At 43.5% G+C, this 16,004-nt stretch overlaps 1 protein-coding gene across 1 annotated transcript in view; it reads right to left on the bottom strand.

Moving 5' to 3' along the window:
- Positions 1-16,004, bottom strand: part of CNOT1 (CCR4-NOT transcription complex subunit 1) — a gene marked incomplete in the record, with an annotated part of 753,971 nt that overhangs the window by 149,933 nt on the left and 588,034 nt on the right. The window contains 1 exon segment of the mRNA XM_053702424.1: positions 2,168-2,337. Coding sequence (XP_053558399.1) covers positions 2,168-2,337 — 170 coding nt within the window.

Genomic DNA, 16,004 nt, shown 5'->3' with positions numbered 1-16,004 from the left:
AGTGGTCATTTGACTTGTGTTTTTTATATCTGTTTTAATAAAAACTGTATTACACTATGTACCCTCTTTTTGTTTTGCATTTGGTTTAATACTTCTGAATCCACGGAGTAGCCATCTCAGAATCCAGCCTGCCATTTGCACACCATACTCCAAGAAGACAAGAAGTTAGATATCATCCTAACACTGATGCAAGACATCACCAGAGGATCAGCACTGATAGATGCGGCAACTTAACTCATATGATTGGGGTAATTTCTAGCAAGTGCACACCCACCGGCTTCCTTTTTATATGTTATTTTATCTTTGAACATTTGTTTTTATTAGTGTGGGATCACTACCCACACTGACTTATTTACACTTTGCTAGACTATCTAAACAGTATCACTATTGTGTTTCATCTAGGCAATATATCGCTTCCTGGAGACACTAAATAAGTATTCACAATTAGTACGTGTGCATGTGTGCACATATATACATAAACTTATATAATGCTTTGATCTGTCGTTTTGAATAGGCGCCATCTCAAACCCCCCCTTTCTAGGCTTCTATTCTTTTCAGTTTATAAGCCTGTGAATTAATACCTGAGATTACAGCAGCATATTCGAAACTCTTACTGTTTGTCCTATGTGAGCCTTGGTAGCGCAGACATTAGGGCAGCTTATCTCTCCCCCCCGGCAACTGAGTGGGTGTGATATTCTAATACTTTGCGCATATATATATATATATATATATATATATATATATATATATATATATAGTCCCTGCGACCGATTAGGTGGTTTATGAAAAAATTCCCGTGAGTTGATAACAAAAACAAACCAAATACATCCCTCTGACAAGCTCTGTACTCAGAGGGGAAACCGGGCCTCAATATAGACTGATATCTTAATTCTTCAACCACCGCCAGCAGAGGCAAAGTAAAGAGTTGTGAGGTTTCAGAGACCTCTTGGGGTTTGGAAATCTTTGCCTCCTCCTAGTGGAGGAGAAGAGTAATTCTCCAGAGTAAGGATCGTGGACTCCCACCACCTGCATGAAAGAAACCCACATTTCAACTGGGAGGCCTGTGATATTTCCCACGGAGAAAAGACTGCCTGGCTGATTACTCCTCCTTGACTACCCCTCCTCTGTTCAACAGGGAACTGAGTAGAAAAATGGGTCACAGACTGGTTAGAGAATTTTTGACGTATAGATCACCCCTTCAAAACGGTTACCTAACTCCATCATGGAGGCAAAATAAATGACTGGATTCAGGGTAGGTGGGAGGGATTTAAAAGAACACTAAGGTTAAAATTGAACATTTAAAATTCAAATACAATACACAAATTTAAACAACGTTCCATTTCACTTCCATTATCTAAATGTGCATAATTTTTCTATGTGCACACTTTTAGTCACCAGCTGCTACGTAACGAGCAAGAATAAATGTATATGCATTTTTTTAATGGATAATGATTGTCACATTATTATGCATTTATTGATTATGTTATTCTTTTGTGTTTATTGGTTCTTTAAAAGCTCTGGTAGGTCAGGTCCTGCCTCCTCCTAGTGGTCAGAAGGGGAATTTCACCTGTGATGACTCTTGAACTATACCTTTTCTTTCAGATGGTGAAAGGATTTATCCGTAAACAATTAAACATGCTCCAGCAGCTAAAATGGGTCATTTAGAACACAAAGTGGGGGGAAAAAAATTACAGTACAAAGCTCCCTTTTTAGTATTTATTCAAAGACTTTAACAACCAAGAAATCTAAATTGATATTGAATTAAGTATGAATAATGCTGTCATTTAGTGGGAGTTTAAGAGGGTATGCAAATTAACAAATACTTTAAAAAAAAAAAAAGGTACCACAAAGGAAAACTTTGCATACAACAGTGAGAAATGTACTCCTCTCCGGCAAAAGCATACTGCTCACAGAACAAGCAAAATGCATAAAAAGGGGAGGATGCAAATACACTATAGCACCACAGCGTAACCCCTGTCCAATGAAAGACACGGGTTTAAAAATGGTGCACACTTAATCCATATAGAACAAATGGAATGCTTTTGCCTATACTATTGGAACACATTGATTGCCAGATGTGCAAAAGTTGGTAATGAACAGCGTAAACATATGTGGCAGAAGTGTCATGTTTTAACCTAATGACTGAGCATAATAGTACACAACCTACCCTTCTGGGGCATTTCCTCTTGAGTGGGCATTGATTCGCATCAGAGTTTCAATAGTGTGGAAAAAATCTGCTTCTGTTACATGGCTTACACTTCGCTCATCCACAAGCAATATCTTCACCAATTGCATGGCAAAGGCAACAGCCATGTAGTTCAAGCCATTCTCCATAGACTAGAAAAAGCACAAAAAATGGTCAGTTTGATACTGAAACAGCAAGGCTTTGAAAAAGGGTGCAAATCAAATTTTTTTCGTGTACACATTTTTGAAACAAACTTATAACCTCAAATAGTCCATAAAAACAGTGTAAGAGTTTGTTTACCTGATTGTACCATACCACTGCATTATTAAAAATTTTTTTTTCATCTTTCACCACAACTTTTACATTGCTTTTGATATAGCTATAGACAGATCATGCACAATAGTTTTGAACCCAGACTACTACAAAATAATTCTGTATTTGACATACAGTTACAGTAAATGTTACCTATGAGAGAGTTTAGCAATGTGAATAACAAAATGGCACACACTAGTTTTATGTTAGTCTATATGTTAAAGATTAAGCACATTTTTTTATATATAAAAACAAATAAATCATGGTTTAATCGCTGATGATAACAAGGGTTGACACCAAGTGAGGACAGTGATTAAATAGAGTCTCATTCTTGAAGCCTGTGGAGGACAGGAGTTTCGACTAGAAACATAACCCTTGCAATTCACAAGGAAGAGAACCGAGGTCTCAGATCTAAACACACTAATATGAATACATCCGGCAATGAGAGGAAAGTAAGCAGAGTTTAAATGATGGTAATGTTCTCCAAGCATAACTACAGGGATAGGGAAGTGACGTTCTCTGGTAAACAGTTTGAAGCCAATGTTTTACTATTAACAGATTACAATCATTTACCAGTTCATGTGCTGTTAGGAATGTATGTAATTTAACTGGCTGGAAGCCTTCTGCCAAAATATTACCTTTATAAGATAGGTATTTGGGACTAAAGTACCAGTGGAGATAACAAAATTTATGCTTACCTGATAAATTTCTTACTTTTGCGATGTACAGAGTCCACGGTTTCATCCTTACTTGTGGGATATTATCCTTCCTAACCGGAAGTGGCAAAGAGAGCACCCACAGCAGAGCTGTCTATATAGCTCCCCCCTTAACTCGACCCCCCAGTCATTTGACCGAAGGCCAAGGAAGAAAAAGGAGAAACTATAAGGTGCAGAGGTGACTGAAGTTTTTAATAAAAAAATCATCTGTCTTAAATAGACAGGGCAGGCCGTGGACTCGGTACATCGCAAAAGAAAGAAATTGATCAGGTAAGCATAAATTTTGTTTTCTTTTGCATGATGTACCGAGTCCACGGTTTCATCCTTACTTGTGGGATACCAATACCAAAGCTTTAGGACACGGATGAAGGGAGGGACAAGACAGGAACCTAAATGGAAGGCACCACTGCTTGCAAAACCTCTCTCCCAAAAATAGCCTCCGAAGAAGCAAAAGTATCAAATTTGCTAAATTTTGAAAAGGTATGGAGCGAAGACCAAGTCGAAGCCTTACAAATCTGTTCAACAGAAGCATCATTTGTAAAAGCCCATGTGGAAGCTACCGCTCTAGTAGAATGAGCTGTAATCCTTTCAGGAGGCTGCTGTCCAGCAGTCTCATAAGCCAAACGGATGATGCTTTTCAGCCAAAAGGAAAGAGAAGTAGCCGTAGCCTTTTGACCCCTATTCTTTCCAGAATAGACAACAAAGAAGATGTTTGACGAAAATCTTTGGTTGCCTGCAAATAAAATTTCAAAGCACGAACCACGTCCAAGTTGTGCAACAGGCGTTCCTTCTTACAAGAAGGATTAGGACACAGAGAAGGAACAACAATTTCCTGATTGATATTCCTGTTAGTAACAACCTTAGGTAGGAACCCAGGCTTGGTACGCAAAACCACCTTATCAGCATGGAAAACCAGATAAGGCTAGTCACATTGTAATGCAGATAGTTCAGAAACTCTTCAAGCTGAAGAGATAGCAACTAGGAACAAAACTTTCCAAGATAAAAGCTTAATATCTATGGAATGCATGGGTTCAAATGGAACTCCCTGAAGAACTCTAAGAACTAAATTTAGACTCCATGGCGGAGCAACAGGTTTAAACACAGGCTTAATTCTAGCTAAAGTCTGACAAAAAGCCCGAACGTCTGGGACATCAGCCAGACGCTTGTGCAACAGAATGGACAGATCAGATATCTGTCCATTTAGGGAACTAGCTGACAATCCTTTCTCCAATCCCTCTTGGAGAAAAGACAAAATCCTAGGAATCCTGATTTTACTCCAGGAGTAGCCTTTGGATTCGCACCAAAAAAAGATATTTACGCCATATCTTATGATAGATTTTCTAGTAACAGGTTTTCGAGCCTGAATCAAGGTATCTATGACCGATTCAGAGAAACCCCGCTTTGATAGAATCAAGCGTTCAATCTCCAAGCAGTCAGTTGCAGAGAAATTAGATTTGGATGCTTGAAGGGACCTGGAACCAAAAGGTCCTGTCTCAGTGGCAGAGTCCATGGTGGTAGAGATGACACGTCCACCAGGTCTGCATACCAAGTCCTGCGTGGCCACGCAGGCACTATCAAAATCACCGAAGCTCTCTCCTGTTTGATTCTGGCAATCAGACGCGGAAGAGGAGGGAAAGGTGGAAACACATAAGCCAGGTTGAACGACCAGGGTACTGCTAGAGCATCTATCAGTATTGCCTGAGGATCCCTTGACCTGGATCCGTAACGAGGAAGTTTGGCGTTCTGACGAGACACCATCAGATCCAATTCTGGTGTGCCCCATAGCTGAACCAGTTGAGCAAACACCTCCGGATGGAGTTCAGACTCCCCCGGATGAAAAGTTTGACGACTTCGAAAATCTGCCTCCCAGTTCTCTACTCCTGGGATATAGATCACTGATAGATGGCAAGAGTGAGCCTCTGCCCATCGGATTATTCTTGAAACTTCTATCATCGCTAAGGAACTCCTTGTTCCCCCCTGATAATTGATATAAGCCACAGTCGTGATGTTGTCCGACTGAAATTTGATGAATCTGGCCGAAGCCAGCTGAGGCCACGCCTGAAGAGCATTGAATATCGCTCTTAATTCCAGAATATTTATCGGTAGGAGGGCCTCCCTCCTGAGTCCACAAACCCTGTGCTTTCAGGGAATTCCAGACTGCACCCCAGCCCAGTAGGCTGGCGTCTGTCATCACTATAACCCATTCTGGCCTGCGGAAACCCATTCCCCGGGACAGATCCTGTGACAACCACCAAAGAAGAGAGTCTCTGGTCTCTTGAACCAGATTTATTTGAGGAGATAAATCCGCATAATCCCCATTCCACCGATTGAGCAAACGAAACTATGTCCATTGCCGCTACCATTAGACCGATTACCTCCATATACTGAGCCACTGACGGCCGAGGAATGGAATGAAGAGCTCGGCAGGTGGACGAAATCTTTGATTTCCTGACCTCCGTCAGAAATATTTTCATTTCCACCGAGTCTATCAGAGTCCCTAGAAATGAAACTCTTGTGAGGGGGAAAAGAACTCTTTTTTTACGTTCACCTTCCACCCGTGAGATCTTAGAAAGGCCAACACTAAGTCCGTGTGAGACTTGGCTAGTTGGAAAGTCGACGCTTGAATTAGAATGTCGTCTAGATAAGGCGCCACTGCTATGCCCCGTAGCCTTAGGACCTCCAGAAGGGACCCTAGCATCTTTGCGAAGATTTGTGGCACCGTGGCCAACCCGAAGGGAAGAGCCACAAACTCGTAATGCTTGTCCAGAAAGGCAAACCTGAGGAATTGGTGGTGATCTTTGTGGATAGGAATGTGTAGATACGCGTCCTTTAAGTCCACGGTGGTCATATATTGACCCTCCTGGATCAATGGTAAAATAGTCCGAAAGATGGGACTCTTTGGAATTGGTTTAGGATCTTGAGATCTAGAATTGGTCTGAAAGTTCCTTCATTTTTGGGAACCACAAACAGATTGGAATAGAACCCCTGCCCCTGTTCTGCTTTCAGAACTGGGCAGATCACTCCCATGGTAAAAAGGTCTTCTACAAAGCGTAAGAACGCTTCTCTTTTTGTCGGGTTTACAGACAATTGAGAAAGATGGAACCTCCCCCTTGGAGGAGAATCCTTGAAATCTAGAAGATATCCCTGGGTTACGATTTCAACTGCAAAGGAGTCCTGAACGTCTCTTGCCCAGGCCTGACCAAAGAGAGAGAGAGTCTGCCCCCTACTAGATCCGGTTCCGGATCCGGGGCTACCCCTTCATGCTGTCTTGGTGGCAGCAGCAGGCTTCTTGGCCTGTTTACCCTTGTTCCAAGCCTGGTTAGGTCTCCAGACTGGCCTGGATTGAGCAAAGTTCCCCTCTTGCTTCACAGCAGGGGAAGAGGAAACGGGACCACCTTTGAAGTTTCGAAAGGAACGAAAATTATTTTGCTTGGTACTCGTCTTATTTGTCTTATCCTGAGGGAGGGCATGACCCTTCCCTCCAGTGATATCAGAAATGATCTCTTTCAATTCAGGCCCGAATAGGGTCTTACCTTTGAAAGGAATGGTCAACAGCTTAGATTTTGATGAAACATCAGCAGACCAGAAATTAAGCCATAACGCTCTAAAATGGCAAAACCTGAATTCTTTGCCGCTAATTTAGCCAGATGAAAAGCGGCGTCTGTAATGAAAGAATTAGCTAGCTTAAGAGCCCTAATTCTATCCAGAATGTCATCTAGTGGGGTCTCTGCTGAAGAGCCTCTTCCAGAGCCTCAAACCAAAAGGCAGCTGCAGTTGTTACAGGAACAATGCACGCTATAGGCTGGAGAAGAAAACCTTGATGAACAAAAATTTTCTTTAGGAGACCCTCTAATTTTGTTATCCATAGGATCTTTGAAAGCACAACCGTCCTCAATAGGCCAAAGTAGAAATAGCTCCCTCCACCTTAGGGACTGTCTGCCATGAGTCCCGCATGGTGTCAGATATGGGAAACATTTTCTTAAAAACAGGAGGGGGAGCGAATGGAATACCTGGTCTAGCCCACTCCTTAGTAACAATGTCCGAAATCCTCTTAGGAACCCGGAAAAACATCAGTGTAAACAGGAACCTCTAAATATATGTCCATTTTACACAATTTCTCTGGAACTACAATAGGGTCACAATCATCCAGAGTCGCTAAAACGTCCCTAAGCAATAAGCGGAGGTGTTCCAGCTTAAATTTAAATGCCGTCATATCTGAATCTGTCTGAGGGAAATTTTTCCTGAATCAGAAACCTCACCCTAAGATAGCAAATCCCTCATCCCTACCTCTGAACATTGTGAGGGAATATCGGATACGGCTACTAAAGCGTCAGAAGGCGCAACATTTGTTCTTAACCCAGAGCTACTGCGCTTCCCTTGTTCCCTGGCATAAGGTCCTGGATACCTTGACCTTATGCCAGGGAAGCCACGTTCTTCCCACCAGAATAAGTAGGTCCTCCACACCTTATGATAGATGCAACGGGTGACCGGCTTTCTAGCTTGGATGAGAGTATCAATCACTGTCTCAGAAAAACCTCTTAGCTCGGACTAGGCGTTCAATCTCCACGCAGTCAGCCTCAGAGAATCCAGATTTTGATAAACAAACGGACCCTGCTCCAGCAGATCCCTGCGACAAGGTAACCTCCATGGAGGAGATGACGACATTCCCACCAGGCCCGCAAACAATATCCTTCGAGGCCACGATCGAGCAATTAGAAAAGTCGAAGCTTGCTCCTGCTTGATGTGGGCCACTACTCGAGGAAGAAGTTGTTAACGGTGGAAAAATGTAAACTAGGCTGAACCACCAGGGCATTGCTAAGGCATCTATCAGTTCTGCCCGAGGATCCCTGGACCTCAACCCATATCTGGGTAGCTTGGCATGGAGTCTGGATGCCATGAGATCTATCTCCGGCATCCCCCATCTGTTACAAATCTCCGCAAACACCTCAGGATGGAGAGACCATTCCCCTGGATGAAACGATTGTCCACCCCAGGAATGTGGTTTGCTGACAGAGCGCAGCTGCGAGCTTTCGCCCATTCCAGAATCCAAGATACTTCCCTCATGGCTAGGGAGCTTCTCGTTCCCCCCTGATGGTTGATGAAAGCCACCGAAGTAATCTCTGATTGGAATCTGATAAACTGGGACGAACCTAGAAGAGTCATGCCTTCAGAGCGTTGAAGATTGCTCAAAGTTCCAAAATGTTGATCAGGAAAAGAGATTCCTCGAGTCCACCAACCCTGTGCCTTCCTGGCACCCCAAACTCCTCATCCTGATAGACTTGCATCCGTAGTCACAATCTCCCAGGATGGTCTCAAAAAGGATGTCCCCTGGGACAGGCAATCTTGACATAGCCACCACAAGAGCAATTTTCTCGACCGGTTGTCCAGAGAAATCTGTTGGGATAGATTCAAGTGATCACTGCTCCATTGCCTCAGCATGCACAGCTGAAGAGGTCTGAGGTGGAACCTGGCGAATGGAATGATATCTATGCTGGACACCATGAGTCCAATCACCTCCATACACTGTGCCACAGAGGGCAAGACAATTTTAAGTAATTTTGCAACGTCTCTGGTCTGTAAGGAATATCTTCATGGCTATGGAATCCTATCGTGCCCAGGAATTCTACTCTGGTACTGGGAACCAGAGAACTCTTTCCTAAATTTATCTTCCATCCATGAGATTGAAGAAGTAGCAGAGCTCTTTAATGGTCTTCAGCCAGCCAGCAGGACGGAGCTTGGACCAGGATGTCGTTCAAGTATGGAGCTACTGTAATACCCCTGGATCTCGCCACCGCGAGGAGAGCCCCTAGAACCTTCGTAGAGACTCTTGGGGCAGTAGCCAGACCGAAAGAGAGCCACAAACTGGAAGTGTTGGTCCAGAAAGGCGAATCTTAAGAACTTGAAGTGACCCTTGTGTATTGGCACATGAAGGTAAGCATCCTTAAAGTTTATGGTAGTCATGAACTGTCCCTCTAGTACTAAGGGCAGAATCAACCTTATCATATCCATCTTGAACGATGGCACCGACAGAAACTTGTTCAAGCACTTCAGATCTAGAATCAGGCGAAACGTACCCTCCTTCTTTGGGTAGTAACCCAGACCTCTCTTCGCTAGAGGTACTGGTACAATCACTCCTAGTCGCACCATAGAAAAGAATCTCGTTTTTCTGGTCTTGAAGACAGGTTTGACAAGAGGAATCTGCCCCTGGGTGAATGAGATTTGAAACCTATCCTGTAACCTTGAGCAACGACATCCAGAACCCAAGAGTCTTGCACGTCTCCCAGCCAAGCCTCCACAAAGAGAGAAAGTCTGCGCCCAACACGATCCAACGACGGATCAGGGGCTGCCCCTTCATGCCGATTTAGTCTAGGCAGGATTCTTGTTATACTTGGACTTATTCCAAGAATGAGATGGTTTCCAAGTTCCGGAGGGCTGCTAACGTTGGGATTTAACCTAACGAAAATCGGGACCCTGTCCTTTTGGTTTCTTATCCTGCGGTAGAAAGGCACCCTTGCCCCCCAGTGACTGTGGATATGATAGAGTCCAGTCCTGGACCGAAAAGAACCTTTCCCTTAAATGGAAGGGAACGCAATCTAGATTTTGAAGTCATGTCCGCAGACCAAGACTAGCCACAGTGCCCTAGGGGCCAAAACAGAAAAGCCTGATGTCTTGTTATTCAAGCGAATAATCTGCATTGCAAATTAACAAATTATCTAGCCTCAAGGCCTTAATTCTTTCCTGGATCTCATCGAGGGGAGTTTCCACCTCGATCATCTCAAACACACACACCAATAGGTAGAGGTTCCAGCCACCCCAGCGACCATCGCTGCAGGTTGAAATAAAAATCCTGTGTGCTGAAACATCTTTCTCAACAGGGTTTCTAACTTCTTATCCATGGGCTCCTTAAAGAACTATCCTCAAGCAGGATAGTGGTGCACTTAGCAAGCGTGGAGATAGCTCCATCCACCATAGGGACAAATACCCACAACTCTAATTGGGATTCTTTCCCATTCATTCTTAATATTTGCCATCTTAACAGGAACTGGGAAAGTCTGTGGCACAACCCTGTCCTCATAAACCTTATCAAGCTTGGGAATAGACGGTTCCTCTGGTAACTTTGGTTCCGGAACCTCTAACATAGCCAATACTTCTTTTAACAGAAAGCGCAAGTGCCCTATCCTAAATCTAATGTCAGTTTCCTCCAAAGCCGGAGGCTTAGAGGCGGCCGATTCCAGAGGCACCTTCAACAGCAGAAAATCTAGTATTAGATAAATCAAACAAGTTGGTAGATGACCCCTGGGAAGAATAATATTTAACCTTTTGCTTGCGCTTAGCAGGGCTAGGTAAAGCACTAAAGGCCGCAGACACTGCCGTTTGCAACTGTTCAGAAAAGTCTGGCGGTAAGAGGGCCCCTCCCGAAGGAGGATTAGTCGTGCAATGGGGAGCTGCATGTGTAATCTGAGATGACTGCAGGGAACGCACCTCGCAGGAAGGAGACCCCTCAGAGGTGGGCGGCTCAGTTGTGCTAAACATCTTAGTGCTTTTAGATATAACCTTATTGAGGAATGTGGAACATAGTTGAGCAGGCGGGTATATCCCAGCCTCCTCAAAATAAAAACAGGTATTAGCTCTTGGTAAAGAGGGAGTACCCTCTAACGCATCAGCGTCCTCCATAGCCTGCACCTTTAAATTTGACTAAAGAAAAAATAAATGGCACCTTTATACCCCCAATGGCCGGTGTACTCACCACCTCATATGACCCAGGCCCCACAGAGAAACCGTTCTCCTGTAAACCTCACGGTCAGGAAAGAAAAAGTTAATGAGGCCACAGCAGGTCACATGGAGTGCCATGCAGGACCGCCCCTGCTGCAGGAAGAAAAGCACGCCAAACTGACAGGCTGTGCAGTTATCCAAAAAGAAAGTAAAACCTGAATGTTCCCACATCTGCCAGAGCCTCATGTAACATGTCACAGCATAAAACATAAAGCAAATTATGTATAACCCCCCCACCCTGTTCAATAATACCCTTCCGGAGATATTAACCCTTGATTCCATACAGATAAAGGAGTCACACTGTGACCCTGTTTTCTTACATTACCCTATGATATAAAATGAAACGATCTTACGGGAAACATCGTCGTGGCACAGACACACAGCCTCTCAAGTTTGACAGTCTTGTAGCAGTCTTGTAGCATCGCACCTGACATGGACTTGAGTGATAGAAGCAGGCAGTGAAACTCGTCAACACTGATTGCTTAGGAGCTGTTAATACGAGTCTCGATGGTTTCACAGAAAGACTCTCCTTGCATCTCCAGACCTTAACATTTGTCAATCCTCTCACTGAGAGGCTGAGAAGACTATTTAAAACTCCGGTCCCATAGCGAAGAGTATTACCCTTCATAAGAGACGACTCCAAATCTTCCAACACTTCTCTGCCATCCTCCTGTGATGAAAGGCAAAGAATGACTGGGGGATGAGGGGAGTGGGGGAGGTATTTAAGACTTTGGCTGGGGTGTCTTTGCCTTCTGGTGGCCAGGTTATGTATTCCCACAAGTAAGGAATGAAGCCGTGGACTCTCCTCATATTAAGATGGAAATTGACTAATGAAAAAATGTAAATGGGAGGGATAAGGATCCACATGGCCAAAAACAAAAGGTTGTTTGGGTAAGCCCAGAAACATTTTCTTCTAAAGTTAGTCAGGTGCAAGTTTTGTCATACATTTTAGGTTAGTTTTTTAAAGCAATTAGTTTTTCTTAGTTTGAAGCAGTTCAGCAATACACATCAAAAAAATAAATAAAAACTCCATATTTTTTTCAATTATAAATTTTGTATATTGTCGTACCCAGAAGATGTAATGTAATATTGTATCTGCGCATATTCTTTATAGTAGTGTCTATTACATGCAGTTTTATAAAATTGTATACTGTTCCTTTAACCCTTTTTTATTAGGGGGCAACCCCTCCCCCCCAAAAATATACAAAGAATTGTAATATATCAATCTTATTTTATTGTTAAACTACGGGCGGGGTCGTGGTCCAGGAACTTATTTGGTAAGCATAAATTATGTTTTCCTTCCATAAGGCAGGGAGAGTCCACAACTTCATTCATTACTATTGGGAAAACTATACCCATGCTCAAAAGGACACTGAAGGAATAACGGGAGGGAACAAAAAGAGGCGGACCCTATTCTGAGGGCACCACAGCCTGCAAAACTTTTCTCCCGAAAGCTGCTTCAGCTAAAGCAAACACATCAAACTTGTAAAATTTAGAAAAAAAGTGTGTAAGTAGGACCAGGGAGCCGCCTTACAAATCTGATCCATTGAGGCTTTGTTCTTAAAAGCCCAGGAGGAAGCCACTGCTCTAGTGGAATGAGCCGTTATCCTCACAGGAGGCTGTCTCCCCGCTGTCTCATAAGCTAAGCAGATGACACTCCTCAACCAGAAACATAGGGAAGTTGTAGTAGCCTTCTGCCCCTTACACTTCCCCGTATAGATGACAGAGGAAGTTTGTCTGAATTCCTTAGTAGCCTGAAGATAGAACTTCAAGGAACAAACCACATCTAGATTGTAAAACAAACGTTCCTTCGCTGAAGGATTAGGACACAAGGAAGAACCAACAATTTCTTGATTAATTACGATCCGACACCACCTTAGGTAGGAACCTTAATTTAGAACGTAAAACCGCCTTATCAGCATGGAAAACCAGTTAAGTGGGGGTCACATTGCAAAGCAGAAAACTCAGAAATTCTGCGCGCAATAGCCAACAAAAAAACTTCCAAGATAACAATTTTAATGTCAACAGAATCCATAGGCTCAAACGGAGCCTGCTGCAAAACAATAAGAACAAGATTGAGGCTCCAAGGCAGAGCCCCAGATCTAAACACAGGTCTGATCCTAGTCAGAGCCTTAAAGGACTGCACATCCAGAAGCTCAGCCAATCTCTTGTGCAGTAACACAGACAAATGTCGATATCTGTCCCTTCAGGGAACTAGCAGATAGACCATTCTCCAGTTCATCCTGGAGAAAAGATAAAATTCTGGCAACCTTAACCTTATGCCAGGAAAAGCCACGCTCTTCACACCAGTACATGTAAGTCCTCCACACTTTATGGTAGATACGACAACTGGCTTACAAGCTTGAACCAGAGTGTCGATAACACTCTGAGAACCCTCTCTTGGCTAAGACTAAGCGTTCAATCTCCACGAAAATCAGCCTCAGAGAATCTAGATTTTGATTAACGAAGGGACCCTGTATCAGCAGATCTCTGCGACAAGGTAACCTCCACCGAGGACATCCCCATCAGATCCACAAACCACGTCCTTTGCGGCCACGTTGGAGTAATCAGAATCACTGATGCTCGCTGCTGCTTAATGCGAGTCACCACACGAGGGAGTAGCGATAATGGAGGAAAAAGATACAAGTCTTAACATCCATGGTATTGATAGGGCATCAGTTCCGCCTGAGGATCCCTCGACCCGTAACTGGGTAGCACGTTATTGAGGCAGGATGCCATGAGATCTATCTCCGGCATCCCCCACTCGCTGCATATCTCTGCAAACACCTCGGGTGGAGAGACCATTCCCCTGGGCGAAAGGATTGCCTGCTGAGGAAGTCTGCATCCCAGTTGTCTATACCTGGAATGTGGATCACCTACAGCGTACATCTGTGAGTCTCTGCCCACTCTAGTATCTGAGATACTTCTCTCATCGCCAAATGACAAATTCTTACCCCAGGTAAGAATTTTATCTAAATAGGTTTTCCCCCAAATATGAAACTGACAGTCTGCAAAAGGAAATACATAAACCTGACCTCATGGCAAATATAAAGTACAATACATATATTTAGAACTTAATATTAATGCATAAAGTGCCAAACCATAGCTGAGGGTGTCTTAAGTAATAAAAACATACTTACCGAAAGACACCCATCCACATATAGCAGATAGCCAAACCAGTACTGAAACGGTTATCAGTAGAGGTAATGGAATATTAGAGTATATCGTCGATCTGAAAAGGGAGGTAGGAGAGTAATCTTTACGACCGATAACAGAGAACCTATGAAATAGATCTCCCGTGAGGAAATCCATTGCATTCAATAGGTGATACTCCCTTCACATCCCTCTGACATTCACTGTACTCAGAGGAACCGGGCTTCAAAATGCTGAGAAGCGCATATCAACATAGAAATCTTAGCACAAACTTGCTTCACCACCTCCATAGGAGGCAAAGTTTGTAAAACTGAACTGTGGGTGTGGTGAGGGGTGTATTTATAGGCATTTTGAGGTTTGGGAAACTTTGCCCCTCCTGGTAGGATTGTATATTCCATACGTCACTAGCTCATGGACTCTTGCCAATTATATGAAAGAAAGGGTGGTAATCTCTCAGGACACAGATGCCTGAGAGGTAGACGGCTCAGAAGGGCTAATAACACTGAGTATTAGCAGGCTTGTCTCCCTTCTTAGAATTTAGAACAGTGCTTAGGCAAATGGAACAAAATTGAGCAGGCAGAAAAACCACAGCCTACTCACAATATAAACAGGAATTATTCATCAGTACAGAAGGAGCAGGACCTTCTAATGTAGTATCAGAGTCCTCCATAGCTAAGATATATCCACAGAAGGACAGACAGAAAAGAATGCTTTTATTAAAAAAAATGGCACCTTTATAATCCCAATGGCTGGGGCACTCACCATCTCCTAAACCCAGACAGCTAACAATGAAAAGGCTCTCCTTAGGAGTGATGTCCGCAGCAAAATCGTAGTTAAATAAAAAAAATGCACCCGGTCACGTGGTGCGTAGAACAGGACTTCCCCTGCTATGAAAAAGGCGCTACGCTATTATGAGCTGCGCAACACTCAAAAACGAAAGTGAAACCTGTTTGTTCCAAGCCAAAAGCAACAGTCTATGAGCCCCCCAAAAAACACTCACGTTAAAAAAGTTATAAATAGGGGGGCGTGTCCAGGCAGCGGCCATGAATGGTCGCAAACCTGGTGACTACTAAAAAACAGAATTTATGTTTACCTGATAAATTACTTTCTCCAACGGTGTGTCCGGTCCACGGCGTCATCCTTACTTGTGGGATATTCTCTTCCCCAACAGGAAATGGCAAAGAGCCCAGCAAAGCTGGTCACATGATCCCTCCTAGGCTCCGCCTACCCCAGTCATTCGACCGACGTTAAGGAGGAATATTTGCATAGGAGAAACCATATGTTACCGTGGTGACTGTAGTTAAAGAAAATAAATTATCAGACCTGATTAAAAAAACCAGGGCGGGCCGTGGACCGGACACACCGTTGGAGAAAGTAATTTATCAGGTAAACATAAATTCTGTTTTCTCCAACATAGGTGTGTCCGGTCCACGGCGTCATCCTTACTTGTGGGAACCAATACCAAAGCTTTAGGACACGGATGAAGGGAGGGAGCAAATCAGGTCACCTAAATGGAAGGCACCACGGCTTGCAAAACCTTTCTCCCAAAAATAGCCTCAGAAGAAGCAAAAGTATCAAATTTGTAAAATTTAGAAAAAGTGTGCAGTGAAGACCAAGTCGCTGCCTTACATATCTGATCAACAGAAGCCTCGTTCTTGAAGGCCCATGTGGAAGCCACAGCCCTAGTGGAGTGAGCTGTGATTCTTTCAGGAGGCTGCCGTCCGGCAGTCTCATAAGCCAATCGGATAATGCTTTTAATCCAGAAGGAGAGAGAGGTAGAAGTTGCTTTTTTGACCTCTCCGTTTACCAGAATAAACAACAAACAAAAACAAAGTTTGTCTGAAATCCTTAGTAGCTGCTAAGTA

Source organism: Bombina bombina, chromosome 1 (assembly GCF_027579735.1).
Source record: "Bombina bombina isolate aBomBom1 chromosome 1, aBomBom1.pri, whole genome shotgun sequence".
In the NCBI taxonomy this organism is placed as follows: Eukaryota; Metazoa; Chordata; class Amphibia; order Anura; family Bombinatoridae; genus Bombina; species Bombina bombina.
Note: the sequence above shows the minus strand (reverse complement) of the source record. Positions and strands in the feature narration are given on the sequence as shown.